Source organism: Dysidea avara, chromosome 3 (genome assembly GCF_963678975.1).
Source record: "Dysidea avara chromosome 3, odDysAvar1.4, whole genome shotgun sequence".
Lineage (NCBI taxonomy): Eukaryota > Metazoa > Porifera > Demospongiae > Dictyoceratida > Dysideidae > Dysidea > Dysidea avara.
Genome location: NC_089274.1, coordinates 23,017,423 through 23,040,601, shown reverse-complemented (window position 1 = coordinate 23,040,601; position 23,179 = coordinate 23,017,423). Strand labels below are relative to the sequence as shown.

Genomic DNA, 23,179 nt, shown 5'->3' with positions numbered 1-23,179 from the left:
AACTACATTTTATCACACACCCAACATTATCAAGAATGCTTTTTTTACAAAACTACCAAAGAATGGAATGAGCTGCCACCATCTAGTTATGACAAACTCCTGGACCAACATTTATAAGTCAAATTATATTATTGGATGTATATCAGCACATTGCTGTCTTTCCAATCATAAACTATATAGCTACATTTAGCTTCTGGGGGGCTGTGCCCCCAGACTCCCTGCTCCTTATGTCTACTACTCCCCCTTGCCAAACCTTGGATCTGCCCCTGAGTTTCACGCTAGTTTTACATTTACATTTCTTTCACTGAATATAGTCTACCCATTTAAATTACAATCCTATATGTTTTTTGACTGCAATTGCTTTATTATAGAGTAACTCTCAGAGTAACTCGATCTTGTCAGGATCTATGATCTTGTTAAATTTATACCCTTTTACACTGTTCTGCTCTATTCCCATTTTTTTGTGCAGCCAAATTATGATGGTTTGGTGTCCCCGAGGCCTATAGAGTGGGTGTGGTAATTATGAGTCACTTAAATTCCAAGCACCGCTATCACCTAATACAGTGACCCCAATATTTCATACTACTTGTAGGGAAAGATGTAACCATATGCTACATTATCCTAAAATTTCAAAAAATTTACCTACCATATATTGGGCATTTGATCTTTTCACTGAAATGAGTCATATGGGGGTATTATGAGTCATATGGGGGGGTATTATGAGTCATATGGGGGTATTATGAGCCATTATGTTCATAAGGTCATCATTTCATGTCGAATTATGGTAAATGTTATGGAAATATTTGCAGCAACTCTAAAGACTGTCAAAACACCTTAGTTACCTTAATACCTACACTTCATGTCTTTGTCCTGCTTACTACATGTTAAGGGGTACAGGTAGCTAATCTGGAATGGCATTTCTATAGTGACATAGTTTAAAGTCCTGTGTAACCTCTTAATTGGATTTGTGGTTAGCTTATGATCACTTGTTATGTTGATCTAAAGTGGTATAGCATCCCTTTCATCTTAAATCTGCATGATTCAACCTTTTAAATTTATTAAGCTATGTGACCCACAATACCCCCTGACCCATAATACCAGCACCTACTCTACAAGTTCAAATTTCGAGCTCAGGAACCCCCCCTAAAATACGCCCCTTGCATGAATCACGTGAACATTTCTTTGCCGCACACTACTGGTGACGAGACTATAGATCATTCAGTCGGATGAAAAGAATGGCGGGTTTATCCACGGCAGAACTAAGAACCGCTTTTAAAGGTAACGATCTGGTGTCTGGTTAGCAGAATGGTAATATAGGGGACGTTCCATGTAGTTGCCAAGTAGCTATTCTCTGTTCAGTGATGTAGGTGTTTCTGTGGTGATTCTTTAGTAGGGTTCTGAGCCTTACATCAAGTGTATCTTTAGAAATAGAAGGTGAGGCAGTTTCTACAGCAAAGATAGCCCATTCCATACCCTAAGCATGAAGTTGTACTGTATGATTTTGGCAGGCTCCTAGTATAGTACACAATAGTCTATCATGCATGTGCTTGTACTGGCTTTCACTGCATGACCACTGACATGACCCCCATATGCATGTATCTCTGTACATGTGTCTTGGCTATGTTGTATTTTTGTAAAAGGTGGAGGGAGACCACAATTGAAAGATATTGACAACCTAGTAGTGCCAAGCTGGGCTCCACAATGGAGACAATTGGGTAGACAACTGGACATTGCTGATCACCTGATGAACATTATAGAACATGATCACCATAATGATTGTGAGACATGTTGTAGCAAGATGTTGAGTAACTGGCTCAGTGAAAATGAGTCCAGTAACATATCTTGGGATGTCATTTTTAATGCTCTTGACAATTTACCTAAAGTGGATTTTACAGGTTTGAGAGATTATAAAATTCATAGTTCGTATGTTTATTAGGATAGATAGTAATTTGTCACTGTATCTGGAAAAATGGCCATGTTGCCTATTTCAAAATGCTGGAGGCCCTGTGTTGGTATTGCTTATACATTTATTGTATGGCACAACATGACAAGTTGGTCGACAAACATGCTTCAATCTTATATTCCTAACCAGGGGCGGATCCAGGGGGGGGGGGGGGGGGGCTTTGGGGGCTGAAGCCCCTCCCCTTCATATTTAGGCTTTACTTGATCAATATGCTGAGTATTATAATGAAATTTTGTCTTAGCATAATTACATGATCACTAATAATGTAAATACTCATAAAACCACCTTATAAACATTTTTCCAAGGCATTATCAGTGGATTTATGCCAAAGTTTATGCAACAAGGACCCGGATCAGCATTGGAGGTGTACAAGATCGAGATACTCTAATAGAGCAGTCAGCTAACTACTGTAATAGAACATTAACTGGAAACATGTAGTTGGTTCTGTTATGGAATTTTTCCAAATCTGCCTGCACCTATATATACAATGAAGTGCACTGGTCTGTTTAAAGGGCTTCATTCATCTACTTGTGTAGTTAATATGTATGACAATACTTAATTCAGGTACACAATTTCCATTGAAAATGCTCTCAGATTCAATCTTGTATTGTTCAAATTTCAAAATTTTCCACTTTCAACATTATTATTCTAATATACACCTATTCAGTGTTGTGCAATTGTGAGAGGGGTGCATCATGTACTTGGTTGCCCAAACTTTTCCATTAGCAAAATACTTCAGAGTCAGAGAGCCATACCTATTATCTAAAGGCAGTATATAAAATATCTACAGGAAGAAAATATTATGAATTTTATGTGGAAATGTCTCCAAATTGCAGTATTTTAGCATCTATTTTTCAAAATTTTCCTGGGGGGCATGCCCCCAGACCCCCCTAGTTCCAGCATGCTTCACACACCTTTACCCAAGAGATTAGTACCTTGAGTTAGCCCCCCCCTTTTATAATTCCTAGATCCGCCCCTGCTAACCCCTTGGAAGAATAAATGATACAGCTGTACACTACATCTATGTATCACAAGACAGAGTGTTACCACAATATCAAAACACAACACAGTATTCTCATGAAACATCTGTTTAATTGTTTGTCACACCGTTGTACAGCTGAAAAATCATATTAGTCTATAACTCATGCACCTCACTAACTATTGATGTACCAGCTAGAATACTGCATCAGTATTGAGGATGATCAAGCATGCATTATTTCATAACCTGTGAAATCATTACTCAACCATATCAGCAAGTATATCATATAGTCATGGCAGCAGTGTCCCTATCAGCTGTGCTGCATATGCAGGTTTAATTTATGCCTGTAGTAAAAAAAATCAAATTACGGGTAATAAGGCCAGTTTTTCAAAAGCTAGTCACACTTTTGTGTATGTGTAGTGTAAATAGTTGAAATTGATCCTACAGATTTGCTGCTGTATTCTTAGTTGTTGTTGAGATATGGGAAAAGGTGCATGTTGTGTGTGTCCATCCTTAGTTGCCTTTTCCAATAGGTAAGTATAACATTCAAACAGACAAACTTCTGACACCTGCCATATTTTATGATTTTAAATGCAACAACTCATGAGAATTTTGCATCTCACATTTCGTAAACAAACCAGTCTTATCACCTATTTAAAAGTATTGAGAAACGCTGGTTTTAAGTATTTAGTGTGTTGTAGCTTGTCAATGGTTGAAGTTATGTGTACCAAATTTTCACACATTTTAGACCAATTCCTTACCTTCCATAGCATCTACTGTGTAAGTAGCCAACAGCTAAGTTTCCCACCATTTTAGATAGTTTTTGAATCAAGGTTGACTGTATCAGACAAGCTCCAAAAGGGGAGGGAGGCGGGTGCCAGGATGAAGCTGTTAAAAAATTGAAATGGAAGGTGTAGGGATGAACTAGACCAAGTTATGGGCCATTCAGGTCTCAAAACTGGCTAAAATAAAAGGAAATTCACAGCAGATGTATTTATTCAACACCACGGAGCTGTACAGCCACATACAGCCATCCCCAGGCTCCATTAAGGCCCCACACCGCACATACGGATCATTACTGGGCTTGAGAAAAGTAGCCAGCAAAACCAGACTACTCACATCTAGCTGATTTTGATTGTGAAATTAGATAGTTTGTTCATGTAGCTTTGTGTTCTGGGTGAAAAATCGAATCTGCTGACATGGGTGATAAGACCGATTTTCTCAGACTAGGTCACATGTATCTACAGCGTAAAGGCATTAGTGTTAAATGGCTATCCCTCAGACAATTCTGAGTAATTGTTCTATTAAATTATATTGATTTTGCAAAAAAAGTAAATGGTTTCTGGAAATTTGCCCAAGTTGATGTGCTATTGCTGTATCTTAAAAATGAGGCCATGGTCTCTACAATTTACTACTTGTTAATTGGTAAGCAGTTTGTTTATCAAATGTCAATTAAGTTATTTTATTTTACCAACTAGTTGCAAAATCAAGACACGTGGTAGTGTGTCAAGCAGCCAAGAAAGCTGGCACTCCACACCGTGGGTATATATATAGCTACAAGAAAGAAAAAAAATGTTTTCATGCATACATGTTCTCTTCTCAAAAGCACACAATTCTTGCAGCATAGTTGCCCACCACCTTCAGCACTTGGCATTCCAAATTTAAGTAAAATCACTTTATGTGTTTGTGAAATACAAACCCTCAAATTTAGGCTTAAATTGTACATTTTTTTCTCTCTGGTTTTCCAGGGTAGAGAGTTTACATGATGATACTTGTAGAACATTCTCTACATGTCTCACATACACTCTTTTGCCTTAAAAGTGTTAATTATACAACCAAGTACTAAGAATAATACGAAATTAAACGCGGTTAAAATTACGTCATAAATAATTAATTAATAATTAATATTTGAGAAAACTACGAGGCCTAGAGACACAAACTAACCGGGGATCGATTCGCCTGTGAACGAAGGCACAAACGTATAATCGTTGTGCCTGTTCATGCTGATGACTTGACCATACGTGTAATTCTATATAACGCCCAGTACCACATCCTTGCTTAATTTTTATTTTTATTTAATTCATTTATCTGATTTGTCAAAAAAGACAGGGTGACACCAAAAGGCAGAGCCTGTACGAGGGTGTTTCCCTAGAAGATACAAAACCAAAAACGGAGGGGACAAATACAGAGAAAACACAGCTACAAAAAAACAAGAAAGAACACATGCACATATAAATTAATTACAACAAAACAGATTATACACAACTTGGCGAAACTTAGATGAGCTGAGATCAAATACATCACACGATAGAGTGTTCCATAAGAAAACAGTGTTCACAAAGAAAGAATGTCTATAAGAATTGATAGAAGACTGTAGCGGAACAAGGGTGAGAGGATGCGCTCGGGTACAAGATGTATTGAAATTACAGTAATTTGATAGCTTCAAAGAATCGTACCTACCTTTTAGGATGTCATAAAGCATAGCCACGCTCAAATAATTCCTTCGAGATGACAGTGTTGGCCAGTGTAACTCTTGTAAACAAGCATTAGAAGATTTATTCCAACACTTATGTAATGGTGACCAACGACTTCCACAGGCCCAACGTGCAGCACGTCGTTGGACAGATTCCACTGTGGACTTATCAGAAACAGTGTGAGGATTCCATACAGTGCAACCGTACTCTAGTGAAGGTCGCACTAAAGACTTATAGACCATGGATTTGGCCTCAGTTGTAGCACCCCATAAAGTGTGACGAAGAAAATTCAAGGACTTGCTGGCTTTGGCTGCAACATACTTGCAGTGGTGTGACCATGACAAATTCGATTGAAAGAAAACTCCCAAATATTTCACAGAGGATTTCCAGGATAGAAGAAAGCGGTTTATGAAATAATCATAAGATATTTTCTTACGTTTATTTGAAATAAGAAAAGTGTCACACTTGGATGCATTCAATCGAAGTTGCCACTTATCTGCCCAATCACAAATGTAATCAAGGTCCTCTTGTAACAATTTACAGTCAGATTCACACTTAATTTCCTTGTACAAGGTGACATCATCTGCGTAGAGTTTCAATTTAGAGTGCTTGACAACACTGTGCAAATCGTCAATATATAGTAAAAACAACAAGGGGCCTAAAACAGACCCTTGAGGAACTCCTGATTTAACACTTAACCAATCTGAATAAGCACCATTCACAACAACACGTTGCCATCTGTGTGTTAAAAAGGAGCGTATCCATTGCAGTAGCTTACCATCAATACCCAATAACTGTAGTTTAAGAAGAAGATGCTCATGGGCCACGGAGTCAAAGGCCTTAGCAAAATCTAGCAAGACACAATGTACACTACTACGTAGTTCCAAACATAGACTCCAATCATGTACAGCAGACAAGAGTAATGATACTGTTGAACGATGGGAACGAAAACCAAACTGTGCATCACTTAAGCGATTTGATTTTTCCAGAACTTCTGTTAGTTTCCTACAAATAATTCTCTCCATAATCTTCATCACAATAGATGTTAAGCTGATGGGTCTGTAATTTGCTGCAACTCGACGATCTCCTTTTTTGTGAATAGGTACAACGTTTGCTGTAGTCCAATCTTTGGGAAGTAAACCCATTGACATACTTTGATTAAACAAATTACATAGAGACTCACATATAAAATCAGCACTTCTTTTTAATATTTGTGGAGTTAATAAATCAGGACCACAAGCTTTATTAAGATTTAATTGTAATAATTCTTGATAGACATCTTGAGTAGTAAAGGTAATTGATTCAACAATAGATGATAATTTACTAACGGTTCTCAAAGAACTTAAATCAGAACAATCTTCATCAGTAAAAACAGAATAGAAGTACTTGTTGAACACATCTGCTCTAGCACGGTCATTTGTAACAGTAGTATCACCATTAAAAATTGGGGGTAATGACATACGATAACGTCTAATAGATGTCACCCACTGGCAGAATTTTTTGGCTGCAGTACGAAAACAGTTAGAAAGTGTAATAGCTTTAATCTTGGTTTCATTTCTTGTTTTGGATCGCACTAAATTACTAATATAGCGATACTTAGCAGTGAGATTTGGAGACCCACTTGATTTCATAGCTTTGTAAAGTTTTCGTTTCTTATGTATAAGAGAAATTGTGTCTTGACTAAACCAGTGCTTTATCTTACGACAGTTCCATTTTAGTTTAGGGACAGACTGCGCGAAGGAGAAGATTACCTAATGTCCGCGAAGTGACTTCAGGAGAGTGAGAGGCCACTTTACACGTAAACAAGAAGATTACAAGTAAGTTTTTATGTTTGTAACGTCTCAAGTCTCCATGCCAGCTGCCAGTCACATAAAAATTTAATTAATTAACAATACAAGAAAACATTAAAACACATGTCACGCTCTTTACAATATGAAATACAAGTAAACAATCTTGTCTTGTGCAGCTGGTATGGCGAACTTCCTTTGTGTTGGTGTCAGGCAATTCAATAGCTACATGCTTAATCTTTTTTGCCTTCACCTGGCTTAGCTACTAGGCTCTGGCTGACTTGGCTGTCTTCCTTTATCTGGTTCATCTGGCTTGCATACTCCTACAGTATTGTGTAGCTATCTCCTGCAAGTTGTGTATGCATAATTATAGTGTGTCACCTGTCACTGTGCCATTGCTACACCACTGATGAACCTTATTTAGCTCTAGTTGATGTTGATACTTTACTGTATAATATTGGCTAATAATTTTTATCTGTTGATGTTGCCTATAATGTATTGCTGCATACAATACTGCAATAATGCATAGTTTCTTCTGTACGTTTTGTATACATAATTATGTGTACACATCACTGCCATTACCACACCAATGATGTACTGGCACTTAGCTACTGGTGACCTTTAGTTACGATGCCACTATTGTGTTGTATCTGTCACTACTGTGACGTATTGAGTTGATTTGGGGATTATGCCTTCACCACCTAATAGCCTCACCAGGGGGCTGTCACGTTGGAATAAATAATAATAATAATTGTCTTGATGGTAAACCAACACGCACACACTGTACTGGTCATGCACTGCCTTATCGGTAGGTCGTCCCATTGGTAATTGTACTTGGTTGTATTTTCCCCGGGCCTAGTAATAATAATAATAATAATAATTATTATTATAGACCTACAATCATGCATGCGCAGAGACTGTGCATGCTTGATTTAATGTTTTTATTCAATAATCTGCTTTTCTTTTACTATGCCTTGACAAATGTTAACAAAATATCCAGTATTGTACTGTTAAGTGTTTAGAAATTGTATTCTAGTAATCATGGCAGTACAAGACTACAGCCTTTTTACTTAAACAGTAAATATGAAAGAAACATCAAGGCAAAGTGAACAGATACTTTCAAACACATTTTACCAATAGAGTGTAGCGCTAACACTGTTGCTCAACTGGCAAATATAGATAATAAGTACAAGAAACAAAGCAACTAGCTATATCTATCAAGACACACACGTATGGTAGTGTGTCGTGCAGCCCAAGAAGCTGGCGTGCCACACCATGAGTATATTGACAGGAAGAAAGAAAATGCCATTTTCACACCTTTGTAGCTTTGTGATCCCTCATCCAATTGGAACTGGTTTCACTGCATAGATGTCCTCCAGGTAGGCTTCCCCATATACTAAAGTTGAAGGAAATCTCCCCAGCCATTTCCGAGATATGAGTGGCCAAAATTTCGTGTTTATTTCTTCATTTTTTCTTCTTTGTCTTTTTGCACACCTTGAAATTGCTATAAAACACAAATGCATTAACTGATCACCTTGAAACTTGGCACACTCAAAGGGAGTCTAAGGGCACATTCTAGTGACAAGTTTGGTGCAAATTCGATGTACAGTTCATGAGTTATGACCAATTATTTGCATGAAACAAGATCAATTTGTTGTCATACCTACAGGGTAAACCGAGTAGGAGAATCACTTGAAAATCCCAGTGTACATAGACTGATTATTGTAGCAGTGCCTTTTGGTGGTTAGAATGGCTGCATACTTACAGCTACAAAGTTATAATGCAAAAACCAAACAAGTGTAAAATCGCAGGATCAAGATACTCTAATAGAGCAGTCACTGCGGGGTAAAAAAGGTGCATAAAGATGTCGAAAAACAATAAATAATAATCTTACCAGAGTTCAAACCAAGAACCTCCATACCTAACACCTTCATCCTTAACCACTGAACCACTGCTATCTTGGCTGATCACTTCACTTAATTTCTACCTTATAAATGAAAATTCTAGCTTAAATCTATACTCAAAAGTAAAACTGAATAGAAAATCTAGAACATTCTATGTGTGTTCTATTAGTAATAGAAAATCTATGTGTGTTCTATTAGATGATTTCAACGAAAGTAAAAATGTGCACTCTATTAGAGCATTAGCACCATACTATTGTTGTATCACTTTGAGGCTCAATCTAGTAGCTATTTCATCAAATCAGAGCCATTTTCATATCGATCAGTGGTATATTGGTAGTATTAACTTAGTCTCAACCCCAGGTGGTCTGTAAGCAGGCTAGTTTGACTGACTTGCACCAATCATCATCATCATAATCATCATAATAAGTGCTATGCTCGCAAAACTTGTTATACAACAGGCTGGAAATCATATCCCAGTTTAAAAGGTGCAGGATTTGCTTTGTTTAAAGTTGAGCAACTGCATCTTTTCATGTCTGCATGAAAAATCAAGATACTCTAATAGAACAGCCACTGGAAAATAAAATATCCTACAATCATGCATACTTTTACTTTCGTATAAACCACAATAAATACATATAATACAACTTTATATTATGGCCATCACACATGCATGAACAAGTAAATGTTTGTGGTAGCTAGCATGTGTCCGAGGACATGCACCCTTATCTGAATTGTTTGTTTTTTCATTATCTACTGATGGTTTTCTCTTTGTTGATAGCTGTCCAGGATGAGTAGGCAATTTTCTCTATCACTTGTATGGTCATCGTTGTTCCTGTAGCAGTTATGATCTGTAGATGAGAAGAAATAGTAAGGTTCAAAGCCTTTATTTTGAAAATACAAAAAAGAAGTGAAATCCACTCAAAAACAGCCAAGCTGTAAAAGAAAAAAGTGCGACCTGGGTGAAAAAAGAAAGGTGGCAGCTAAGAAATGGCTGCAATGATGTCAATGCTAATAAATTTTAATGATGGCTGTGTCAGCATTGTTAAAATGTAGTAGCATTAACATCATTGCAGCCATTTCTTGGCTGCTGCCTTTGATTTCACAACTTTTTTCACCCGGCTTTGAAGGCCACACTCTTTTTTTTACAGCTTGGCTGTTTTTGAGTGGATATATATATATATATATTAATTCCCAATCGTCCATGCACACATTTTTCGATCACAGTATCTTGGTTCATGGGCAGATGCACTTCGGAGGGGTACTCCATTAATCTATGTTTAAAGGCACATCTTTTGGTAGAGGTTTGGTGGCGGTTTGTTACTCACGTATTTTTTTGCTTTAAATGGCCACTACTACAAGGAGAAGCCACGGACCACACTGAAACTCTTTGGAGGCTCTAATTATGGTGCTAGCCTTCTCCAGGTGCTTTGTTTCGTCTTGCCTTGCCCTTTAGTTGCCTGGCTGGAAAATCCAGATTTCAAATACAAACTTCTCCTACAATTCATTATCAATTTGATCCAAACTCTCTAAGCCTACTAGCCTCCCAAAACAATGTGTCATAACTCATAAGGTGATTTCATTTCCATCCATATGAGCATTCTGTTAATTTTCTCAGCAAATCGCCGTTAAACATTTACGGAAAAATTTTTACGGCATCCTGCTACACATCTGTTGCTAATAGGAAATCAAATTACGTCACAAATTAATTATCTAAAAGCTTTCACTAAAAGAGGATCAATTGCTTTTTCCTAGTATAGCCAGTCACAAATTAGATGGATCATGTGATCAGGTGTGTACCGTATCATCCAGCAGCCAGTATAAAAGGAGAGATAGCTAATTTATAGCAATGGACACTTTCCACTGAAAAGAATACGGATTCTGCAGCAGACAAGACACCTTTAACAAGTAGGACACACTTTCATGCTACTATGAGGCAAGAAGCCACACCTCCTACCTACACAAATGTTAGCACATCATTTCCCACACTTCATTTAATACACGATTAGAAGTAAATTAATATGTACAAGGAATATATTATGTTATCCTAACACCTCCATTAGCACAGTAATTCAGAGCATTATACCATAATGAAGTATGTGCGCTCTATCAGGGTTAGCATATGCTTTATTAGAATGTTTGAATATAAGTCACTGTTAAATTGACCAAGGCCTATATACAGCAATGGTGATAAGGAACTATTAATGCCATCCTGACATCTCACCATTCATTTGACTATTCGTTGTAATTTGTGCTTTATTAGAGCAAGTTATATGTATACTCTATTAGAGTGTTTGAACATGATTCACATACAATGAGGGTAATGAAGTGTATATTGGACCTATGTAAATACCTCAATACTTAGGATACCCCAATGTAATTTACTTTGCGTGTATCATTAGAGTATGTTGTATCAGATTGAGCGACTGACAATAACCAGTATATTTGTACTGTGTTAGACTGTTAGGATAACTACAACAATAACATTTTACATTGAATATATAATATAGTACTCATCATTAATTCTACAGGTATTGAATAAATCAATGTCATGCCTTGCAACCAGGAAGAGGTGCTTCACAAGGGCACTTCTCCAGACCAATGATCATCCAAAGAGTAAATACACAAAATGGCTGCATCAATGGCTGATACTATATTTGAAATGCATGGGGAATCGGATTGGCTGTATGCAGGGATGTACCAACACCCGGCGATGGCAATTGTTTTTATCATTCTGTAATACAGCAACTAGCCCACAATAATTCTAGACCTGTAATCAGAGAGCTGCCATATGCACATTTATAACGTTCAATACTCAGAGGTATGGTGTATGTGTACATACAAGAGAACTACAATGACATTGAGTACATACAACGATACTGTACCATTTTGAGCTTAAATTGCACGGAGAGCATAATCACATGACATGGCATGAATTTCTATATGATCAAAGTAGGAATGGTACATATGCTACTTAATTGTTTATTAAAACTACAGCGGTCATTATTGGCATTGACATTAACATTATGAGTATTGCACCACTCCAGGATCCTTAGTAGGTCTTGCGATCTCACGTGATGCTCCAGAAATAATTTATAGTATTATAACTGTCATGTGGCTGGTAAGGAGCCAAACACAAGGAAGTCCATCATTACAGCATCATGGAATGATTTGGAAAACTCCAATTCACCTCCTCTCTTATTGGTACACTTTCAGTCACTTTTGCCAGTTACATCAGTGCATCAGTGCATCATACATTGTCTAATTGTGGTCATGACACAGTAATGGATGATGTACAAATTGGCGTGCATAATTTACAACTACAATGCCATCCATTACAGCATCACACAACCTTAAGATTGTCAACTAAAAGTAATCACATGCATGAATGTCACCAGTGATGCAACATACAGCACCAGCTTTGTCAGAATGCATGGACAAGCACAACTGACACCTCCTGAGGCCCTTTACCTTGAAAAAATGACCCAGATATGTGTGTGACAAGTATATGATTGTTGAATATTTCAGTCTTTACTACACTGCTATTTACTACAGCTGATAACATGTCATGTGGCAGGAAGTAACTCCAGTGAAGTGGCAGTGAAGCATCGTTTGCTGATGATGAAGCCTTGCTACTGGTCTCTTTTTTTCAGAGACTTTCCAATATTATAAAGCTGGATATTGTAAATATTTTGTTACAGTTTTGCTGTATGTCTTTAACATCATTTGAAATTTTATACGGAGTTATGTGCAGAATTTCATGGAGTAAAGGAAACGCCTTGTATGCTTATGTGAACTCTCCTAGAGTAACTAGAACTCCCTACAATAGATTTTTCAAAGGGTTCCTGTTACTCCTTTGTGGGGTGTTAGTTACTCTCCACAAAAATATAGGGGTGTTAAATCCTCCCTACACTGGGAACTCCCCTAGGGGAGTAACAGTTACTCCTTATTTTTAACAGTGTATAGAAGAAGTTACCTTAATTGTAGAGAGTTCAGCTACAAACAAATCACCCCGTAGAAAGATCAGCTAGAAGAAGTCACCTTGTAGAAAGTTCAGTTACAAAGAAACCACCATGTGGAGAGTTCAGCTACAAACTAGTGACCTTGTAGAGACATCAGCTAGAAAATTTACCTTGTAGAGAGTTCAGCTACAAAGAAACCATTCTGTAAAGAGCTCAGCTGCAAACAAATCACCTGTACAGAATTCAGCTACAAACAAATCACCCTGTAGAGAGGTCAGCTAGAAGAAATTACCTTGTAGATAGTTCAGCTACAAAGAAACCACCCTGTAGAGAGTTCAGCTGCAAAGAAATCACCCTGTAGAAAATTCAGCCACAAACTAATTGCCCTGTAGAAAGATCAGTTAGAAGAAGTTACCTTGTAGAGAGTTCAGCTACAAAGAAACCATTCTGTAAAGAGCTCAGCTGCAAACAAATCGCCTGTACAGAATTCAGCTACAAAAAAATCACCCTGTATAGAGAGATCAGCTAGAAGAAGTTACCTTGTAGATCGTTCAGCTACAAACACTTCACCCTGTAGAGAGAGCATCTATAGAAGAAGTCACCTTGTAGAGTGTTCAGTTACAAAGAAACCACCATGGAGATTTCTGTAATCAATATATGTATTATATATATATAATTTGTACATTTACTGATAAAAATTTAACGTACATCTACTCATCTTTTCTTCTTCCTGTGGTAAAAAAAAAGATAGGTCAAAAAAGTCCTAAAGCCGGCCATAGGCCGGCTTGGGGTATACAAATACAAATACAAAAAGAAATGAAATGAAATCTAATCCAAAACAGCCATGCTGTAAAAAAAGTGTGCGGCCCTCAAAAAGACTATGGTGAAAAAAGATGTGAAATCCAAGGTAGTGGCACAAAAATTCACCTGAATTGTCGTTATTAAAATTTTTACCATTAACCTACCCTCACAGCCATTTCTTGGCCGCCACCTTGGATTTCACATCTTTTTTCACCATAGCCTTTTTGAGAGCCGCACACTTTTTACAGCTTGGCTGTTTTGGATTAGATAGGTATTAGCTCCACCAAACCAGTGAATTTTAAAATAACCTTTGACTAACTTATATTTGTATACAAAGTTAGAGTATATATGATCACGTAATTCATTCCTCAAAAGATTGCATGCCTTTTACAGGAATTTCCCATTGTACGATATTATGTTGACTATTTATAGCTACTCACTGAAATTTCAAAGTTAATAATCCTCTTGATAGATGGTATGAATGGCATGAGAATAACTGTTTATGGAATGAAGTTGTGATGGGTAACATTTATCACCAATAGTCACCATTATAGGTATGTTATTCTTCACATTTGACAAACACACTCTACATTTAATACACATATACATGGTTGACATCACTGCCATGTATAAACCAGAACCCAATGAAACTACATATATATATAGGCAATGACTGCTATTAGTGGCCTGTGTGTGGCCAATCATGCAGAAGCTATCAGGCTTTTTCTCCCAATTATATGCAATACCATGTCACCTGGCCCCCTCTATACGCATACAACATACATGGCACAATGCATCTATACACATGCATGCATCCTGGCTATATATAGCCTAGCTACATGACGTGTAGATATCAACAGGGTTAAGATTTTTCTGTTGCTATGTAGCTAGAGTACCCCAAATCAAGTCTGAACAATGCAGACCATAGCTATGGTAATTGTTATAGTAACATGCACACACCTAGCTGTACAGTTGCAAATACTCACATTACTTCTTAGCATAATGGTACAGACTTTTTAGACAGGTTATAATTTGATTATGCATTAAAAAAATTCATTACAGTTGAAGTGTTATATACACTGGAATGTAAATAATCCAAGGTTCTTTGCATTAAAATGTTTTATAGGACATGATTTAGCCACATCCTTCAGTGCCACAGTTAAATAGAGAACACGTCATCATTATCAACAACTTCAGTGTCACTGATTACTATGATACAAGTTTCTGATTGTGATTTAAGGCCAGGTGGATTAAAATTTGCCAGTTGGGGTTGTGGATTAATGCATACTCTACTAGATCCGTTTCTGTTGGTACAGTTATCACCAGAATATTGGCCATAAGCTATCAGTCTGACGTCTTGAATGGCTTTGTCCAAGTTATGCAGTCTTTGACTGAAGTAGCGGTCTTGTTCTGAAAGGCTAGCCTGCAACAAACCACGCATTAGTAACATGGTCCATTCGCCGAACAATTTCACACTTTACCACTACCAAAACAGTTAACTCACCAGCTGATGTTTTATTAATGCAAACGAATCTTCTACACTTGAACACACTGTTCCATCAATTTCTTCTTTGGTGTTAACGGAACATGTTGATGTAGAGAGGGTGCGAGCTCGAGCTCGGGAAGTAGTCAACAATGGGTGTTGTTCTCCGGACACCTGAGGCAAGGCTGGATGCTTGTGGCGCTTTGTGAGTGAGTTATTCAAATGTTGTCACAACGGTAAGGTAAAGCTTGATCCATTAAGCAGTTACCCAGATGACTTGTGAGGCAACTTCTAACAGGGCGATCAACACAAGCAGTGAACTTTCAGAATAACATCTGTAAGTACAACAACGCATTGCCTTTATATCCATGGGAGCCAATTTAACTAAGCCACCAGGACATGGTCCACCATGTTTCAGAATATGTGGTCAGATTTTTCATCGTAGTGGCACCTTGCATCCACCACATGGAGAGACACCAGTTTATTAGCATTTATACATAATTGATACGAACACTACACTGAATCACCGTATGTAACAGACTGCAAATCACTCATGTCAGAATGATGTGATGGTGATGATGCACAATGTCATGGAAAAGTTCAGTCCATATTTGAGAGCTTACAGACACATGGCAGAGGTAGAGCAAATTGAACTAACTAAGGCTGCTCATATGCAGTGTGACTATATACCCATCTGTACAAATGCATTTCAAATGTGGTAAAGATCAACACAGGTACAATCAGCCACATCATGATAAAGTTGCTGTAGTTTTGTTGGCGATGATGGGGCACCACCATTGGACCGGGACATCATTGTATATCCAAGAGATAAACCACTGCATCATGTATCCTTCATGTCTACTAATTGTAATCCGATGACTTATCCCATTCTATTTCCACATGGTGATATGGGTTGGCATTGCAGTTTACAACTTGTACCAGAGTATTCTACCCTGAAGCATAATAGAGTCACGATGTTGCAATTTTACATGCATAGATTGGCAATCGGAAATGAATTTAGTGCAGTTCATAGAAGCAGAAAATTGTTTCAGCAGTATCTGGTGGATGCTTATGTCAAAGTTGAGACTCAGAGACTTGATTATATGTGTTGAAACCAACACCGACTCCGAGTTGAGAAATATCAGGGTTTAATGGGTCAACTTAATAATCATGCTGAGGAAACAAATTTACAGCCTGGCAGAGTTATGATTTTACTATCTACAGGATGCAATGGCTATGATAGCAAAGTTTGGAAAGCCAGATTTATTTCTGACCTTCACTTGCAGTCCAAAGTGGCATGAAATAACCGAAATTTATCTGATGGTGAACAGCCATTACATCATCCTGACCTGTTAGCCAGGGTGTTCAAGATGAAACTTAACCAACTTCTTAAAGACATCACAGTTCAACATGTCCTTTGTGACATTAGGCAATGTGATCAATGATTCATTCAACAGTCAATATGTGTGTAAGACATTCTAATTAAAGTTGCAATCACATGATTCAATTATAAAAAAAAACATTACTGACGTGTACAACACCATTCAATGATTACAATATAATCAACTAAATTAATTATAACTACATATAATTCAGTTCATTCTACCAGATCTTCCCCTAAGAATGGTACTTTTCTGGAGGCAGAGTACCAGTTTGTGATCGTGTTTGGACTCTTGAGTCCGCCAGACCTAACATTATTATTGGACTGTGGGGGACTACTGTCACCTTCAGTCAGTTCAGGATTGTTTGTAGGCAGTGGACTGTTGAAGTCTTCAGTTGGCTCAGAACTACTGCTGGACACTGCGGAGTTATCACCCTCTGGGAGACGTTGAAGATGTTGCTGATTTCTTCTGATTGTCCCTGAAGGTGTGTTGACTAGATAGCTTCTTGGAGTATCTGTTACTGTCGCAACTCTCCTTCTCACTGGATCTCTGCTGGAGGTGATCCATACTTCACGATCACATGGCAATGGAGAATGTTCTTTTGTACGATGACGTCTATCGAAATCTTTTGTTTTGCTTGGCTTTGAAAATTGGTCATTGGATTTTCAGAATTCTGACAGGTAAGCACTGTAGGATGTTGACTAGGATCAGCAAGTTGTCAGTCATGGACAGACTACTTAGTTCCAAATGAGCTTGGCTGTGGGGGCCTGATCAGAAACTGCCTTTGTAAAGGCAAAGGAGGCACTAACTAAACCAATAATCCTTGCACTGTATTGTCCAGGAGGTGAAACTAAAGTTGCTGCAGATGCATCTTCCTTTGGATTGGAGGCAGTCCTTCTCCAAAGAATCACCAGTGAGAGGTGGCCATGTGGCATATGCATTTCAGGCCTTATCAGCAACTGAGCAGAAATATGCTCAAATTGATAAAGAGGCCCTGGCAGTCACATAGGCCTGCACCAAGTTCACTGACTACCTGCTAGGATGCAATTTTTTGAATGAATCAAACCACAAGTCCCTGCTGAACATGGACTGTACGTCTGCCCCCTTGTATCTTACGGTTCTGCATTAGGTTAGCCAAGTTTGACTATACTGTTTCTCATGTTCCTGGGAAATTGTTGTAAGCTGCAGATGCTTAATCCAGGGCACCTACTTCCCTGGTAACCCCAGAAGAAGATGATTCATTACAAGATGATGCCAAATTGCTGGTACATACAGTGGTGACTTCCTTGCCAGCCAGTAAAGCACGATTAGCTGTTTACTTAAATGGTCAGAAATCAAATCACACACTCACACTAGTGAGACTATACTGTCAGGGTGCTGGCCATCTAAGCATCAAATACAACCTGAGGTAAAACCCTAATGGGAAGCCAGAGCATCCCTGACTGTGAGCAATGACTTACTGCTGTACAACAACCATATTGTAGTCCCCCAAGCTCTGCAGAAAGATACAATGGGCAAGATCCATGAAGGCCACCAAGGGATAGAAAGATGTCGTATGAGAGCAAAGTACTCTGTTTGGTGGCCAGGATTGTCAAAGCAAATTGCTCAGAAAACACAACAGTATCCTATTTGTTGCCAAGATGTCAAACCTAGGAAAGAGCTACTGATCACTTCTTCCTGACTACCCTTGGCAGGTGGTTGGTACAGATTTCTTTGAGTTTGAAAAGGGAGCAGTATTTGGTGGTATATAGTAGATTATTATTCTAGATATCCAGAAATAGTGAAAATGTCTTCCATAACATCCACCAGCACAATCACTGCATTGAAAACTATCTTCTCTAGATATGGCATACCTCAGTTAGTGAGAAGTGATAAAGGGCCACAGTACTAGTCACAAGAGCTCACTACCTTTGCCAAGACATACAATTTTACACATGTCACCAGTAGCCCTCTGTATTCTCAGAGTAATGGCCAAGTTGAGAGAACTGTGCAAACTTAAAAGAAAATTCTGAGGCAGGCAGATGACATGTGCCAAGGGCTGCTCAGTTATTGGACCACTCCTATACCTTGGTGTAGCCTCAGCCCAAGTGAACTGATGGGACAGAGGCTGAGATTCCTGCCCAAAGGTCCATCACCTTCCAGCGAATAGGTAGCTGTAACAAATGGTCTTCCCCAGTCTATAATAGTAGCAAGCTCAACTTCAAGTAGCGCCTTCTTCTAGAGATCTGTAAAAAATGCAATTATCTATGCAGCTGTTGCAACTGAGCCAAGATCCTCCCTACATAAAAAAGATAGAACACCACTGAACTGGACAGAAACCTGCTCAATCACTTCCCAGCAGCTCCACTAGCTAGTTGTACTGTAGGTAGCTGTTGACTTCCCTGTTTGATCATGCCACAGAATCCTGTTATTTAGGCTTTGGGAGAATAGGCTAATTCAAGAAGTTATAAACTCAGAAAGATTTGGAGTGGTTCCCCTACACGATCAATAGTGTGTGAGAAGCACTAGGATAAATGATATTCAGGGTTCGAACAACTACCTCATTCACAGATGCACAATCTTTCATGGCAACCAGCAACTGCTGTGTTCCAATGCTATATTGAACAGAAAGCACTGACATGAGCTCTCTTGCAAGTTCCTTACTAGACAAACTCTTACTACAATCTGAAGACGAACCTTTGGTTAATCTTCCATTCATCATTGACATAACGAAGAGCAATACTGAGCTAATGCTTCACCCAAACAGGTAGTACCATCAAAAACAACGAAGAGATCCTTTCCTTTAACAAACTAGCATCGATGATATAAACTATTAAAGGTTAGTTCATTTCCTTGTTCACTGTCTGTCCCTAATTCGGTCCCTTGATCTATCCTGTCCACCTCCATCCTGTGACATGAGTTCAAAGTAGCCTCACTTGCATTATTGTATTCAGATTCACTTGCTTCTGATGCTTCTGATGATTCCTCGTTGCTATTCAGTGCATCTAGAACACTACTAGTGCTTATTGCAGAAGGATCACTTTGCTTTGTTTCCATACAAATTATGTAAACTCTAATGTATTGATTGGTGTGGATACACACGTGATGTAGAGCTATTAATAAAGCATCCAGACAAAAGCGGGACAAGCAGAGAAATCCAGATGGTAAAACATGATTCATAAATAGGTGAGTGAATATGATGTTCTTCATTGTTCCAATTACTCCCCAATTATTCCCCAATATTCTGTAATAATTCTAGAATATTAAGTAGTTTAAAATTCCCAAAATTATTCCCGCATAATTCCCGGAGGCCTAGTATGGGGTGGCATCCTCTTTCTGCTTGATGATGTATTCATCCCCCAGGATGCCCAGACCTTTAAACAATGTGGGAATTTGGCAATGACAGACTGTGCATCACACATGAGAGCATCCACTCTGCACAAAATGTTAAGGGCAGTAATTACTGGGAGGCCTAGCAAATTAGTCTTGAGGCCATTAATAACATAGATAGTTTGGATTGCTGACTTCTGACAACAAGACACCAATCGATCTTGTAGCATCTTGTCTTTAAAATTGCTGTATTCACATGAATCTATTTGCTGGTATAATACAGTGATATATTCTTCAACCAATTCCTCAAGCAGTTGGTTGTGTCTATTGAAGCAAGCTCATTCAAAAATTACATCTTAAAATTTTCATCAAATTTGCCTATAACCGAACTGTACTTTGCTGTGGTAGAGATATTCATAGATGAGACCACATCCTCACCCATACAATATAAGAGTGTACTACTGACCTGCCATGGCTCATCTTCACTTGATGCAAGACCTGAAGTGAGGTGATACTATTCAAACCTCCTTTTCCATTTAGACCACTTGTCCAGGATTTTGAAGTTGAACAGGGCAGAAGGCTGTAGCTGAAGCGTCATACTTGAGATCCCACTCTTGTCATATTGTGATATTGGACAATGTGATCAATGATTCATTCAACAGTCAACAAGACGTTCCAATTAATGTTACAATCACGCGACTGAATTATAAACATTACGTACATCACCATTTAATGATTAAAATATGATCAACTAAAGAATACAATAATTGTAACTACATATTATAGTTCAGTTCATTCTACCACGTCCTTAGTGTGGTAGTTGCCAAAGTGCATGTCATTGAGTTCCAGAAATATGGATTACCACACTGCCATTTACTTATTCATCTGTGACATGAGGATAAATCATGACATTGACAAGTAAATTTCAGCTGAGATTCCAGATCCAATTTCACAGTCAGATTTGTATAATATAGTTAAGAACTGTATGATACATGCATGGTCCATGTGGGCATTTGAGACCAGATTCTGTATATATGGTAATGTATGCACAAAGAATTATCCCAAGGACCTTTGTGGAAATACAGTGGAATCAGTTGACAGACACCCTATATTTTAGTTGACTGAATGGCCATGCGTGTCATAAATTATATAGTAAACAAACTGAATATTCGGAGTTGTATATTTGAGTAATAAGGATCGCAAGGGAGGTTGCCTACACATGCAGTCATACTAGTGAACATTCAATCCCTACTTCATTCATGGATATAAACCAATGGCGGATCCAGGATGGGGCATTTGGGGCAAATGCCCCCCCCCACCTTGTCACACAGTGGAGGAGCCATACTTCTGATTAAAATACTAAACTTCATGCCAGGGCAAGATCAGCTTATAAAACTCACGAAAATATGCACATTTTACTAGCATTTATTACGAATTCACCTGAATCTGAAGTCAACCTAGCGAGCAACCTAGTTATGAAACTGTCATCCAGCACCTTCGTACGCACTAAGCGCCTCTAAAAATAATTATTGTGTTGCTGTTGTTTAAGACATTCAGGGCCTTTTAAACTGCTTTAAAGACTTCACAGCCATCTGCAAAGGCCAAAATGACAAAAATCAGCAGTGAGATACTACTAAGAGGTGTATTATTTGCTGCTTCAAAAATGCAGCAACTAGCAAGAGGATCTGGCTCTCCCTAACCACCTACAACTTGCCTGTTTGTGCCCCTCCCCCTGCCAGGTCCTGGATCCGCCCCTGTAAACTGTATGACTGAATTAACATGTGCACTAACATACATAGCTGCACATGTATGACCTCTACTTGATTTAAATCCTTGTGCTCTTTTTATATTGACACATGCTTAGTGTGTTGTGCAGCCAAGAAAGCTGGCATGCCACACCATAGGTATATTGACAGAAAAAAGAAAACACGATTTTCATGCATACATAGTCCCATGCTCCCTTCTCCAATTGGAATGATTTTTACACTGCAAATTCTTCCGCCTTCGGCATTGCACATACCGAATTTGAGCAGGGTTGTTTTATTTTATCATGAAATATGAACCCTCAAATTTATGCTTAGTTTCCTCCTTCATTTTGAGAGATTAAAGTTTTCTTCTTTCTGCAATAAAAGTAATGTGTAGCTCAATCACCTTGAAATTTTGCTAACTTCAAGGACGTACTAACTAATTCACACACTAAGTTTGGAAAACTGATAAATATTCACAGGGTTATGGACAATTATTTGCACTAAAAAGACCAATATTTTTTTATGACTACAGGTTAAACCACTTGCAGGAATAATTTGAAAATTTGTTAGGTTAACCACCCCATGATTTTACACCAAGTTGGTAATTCTGTAGCTGTCAGTATGATTTTGTTTTAAACCACAAAAGGTTTTAGCTATGATGTCAAAATGCTTTATAGTCGGTACGCGTTCACCTGAGCCCTCGTTTCTTGTCAATAACTCCTGTTACATGGGCCAGTTGCTCAAACATTTAGTAGCACTGTAAAGCCCTTTAAATGCCAGAACTGTTAATCAAAAAAGTGCTTTGATACGGACAAGAACAAGCGAGTTATGAGACTTTAGAAATATCCCATACATTTAGCATGAATGATTCAGGTGTGCAAACATGTTTATAACATGAAAATATGCTTGTTCCAGTACAAAACCATTAGGAGTGAACACATGTTTACCTCTTTGATATTACTATATTTGGCAGGGGCTCAGGTGAACATGTACCGACTACACACTTCCCAAACCCTTCACCACTGAACTGCTGCTGTCAGTTGATCCATTCACTTAATTTCTACCTTATAAATGAAGAGTCTAGCTTAAATCTACTCAATAGTAAAAGTTTATAATTTCATAGATCTACCAATGGAGAATCTAGAATATTTTATGTGAAGTTCCTAAAAATATGTGCAGTATTTTGACAAATAGTCTATTAAAGTCTGCAATATGAGAAGTGAAATCCATGCAAAACAGCCAAGCTATAAATAAGGTGCAGCCTTCAAAAGCCTGGGTAAAAAAGTTCTGAAACCAAAGGTGGTGGCCAAGAAATGGCTGCAATGATGTTAATGTTAAATTTTGATCACAGCCATTATTTGATATTAACATCATTACAGCAATTTCTTGG

At 38.1% G+C, this 23,179-nt stretch overlaps 1 protein-coding gene and 2 long non-coding RNA genes across 3 annotated transcripts; 1 reads left to right on the top strand and 2 right to left on the bottom strand.

Moving 5' to 3' along the window:
• The first annotated feature begins 1,133 nt into the window (after positions 1-1,133).
• LOC136251841 (uncharacterized) lies at positions 1,134-12,852 on the top strand. Its single transcript, XM_066044245.1, has 3 exons — positions 1,134-1,278; positions 1,641-1,895; positions 12,660-12,852. Exons 1-3 carry the CDS (start codon positions 1,227-1,229, stop codon positions 12,686-12,688), a joined length of 336 nt encoding a protein of 111 aa, XP_065900317.1. The 5' UTR covers positions 1,134-1,226; the 3' UTR covers positions 12,689-12,852.
• LOC136251842 (uncharacterized) lies at positions 9,769-21,546 on the bottom strand. The gene is made up of 3 exons (XR_010699223.1): positions 21,482-21,546; positions 14,308-14,363; positions 9,769-9,955 (listed from the first exon to the last, which is right to left on the bottom strand). It is a non-coding gene; the product is annotated as an uncharacterized lncRNA (long non-coding RNA).
• LOC136251840 (uncharacterized) lies at positions 14,835-15,687 on the bottom strand. The gene is made up of 2 exons (XR_010699222.1): positions 15,372-15,687; positions 14,835-15,290 (listed from the first exon to the last, which is right to left on the bottom strand). It is a non-coding gene; the product is annotated as an uncharacterized lncRNA (long non-coding RNA).
• Positions 21,547-23,179: the final 1,633 nt, after the last annotated feature.

Bases quoted from the DNA above. Each gene is read 5' to 3' on its own strand.
- LOC136251841 (XM_066044245.1), top strand. From the start codon at position 1,227: ATGAAAAGAATGGCGGGTTTATCCACGGCAGAACTAAGAACCGCTTTT. The intron at 1,279-1,640 runs GTAACGATCTGG...TTTTTGTAAAAG, and splicing joins ACTAAGAACCGCTTTTAAAG to GTGGAGGGAGACCACAATTG. The intron at 1,896-12,659 runs GTTTGAGAGATT...TATTTACTACAG, and splicing joins ACCTAAAGTGGATTTTACAG to CTGATAACATGTCATGTGGC.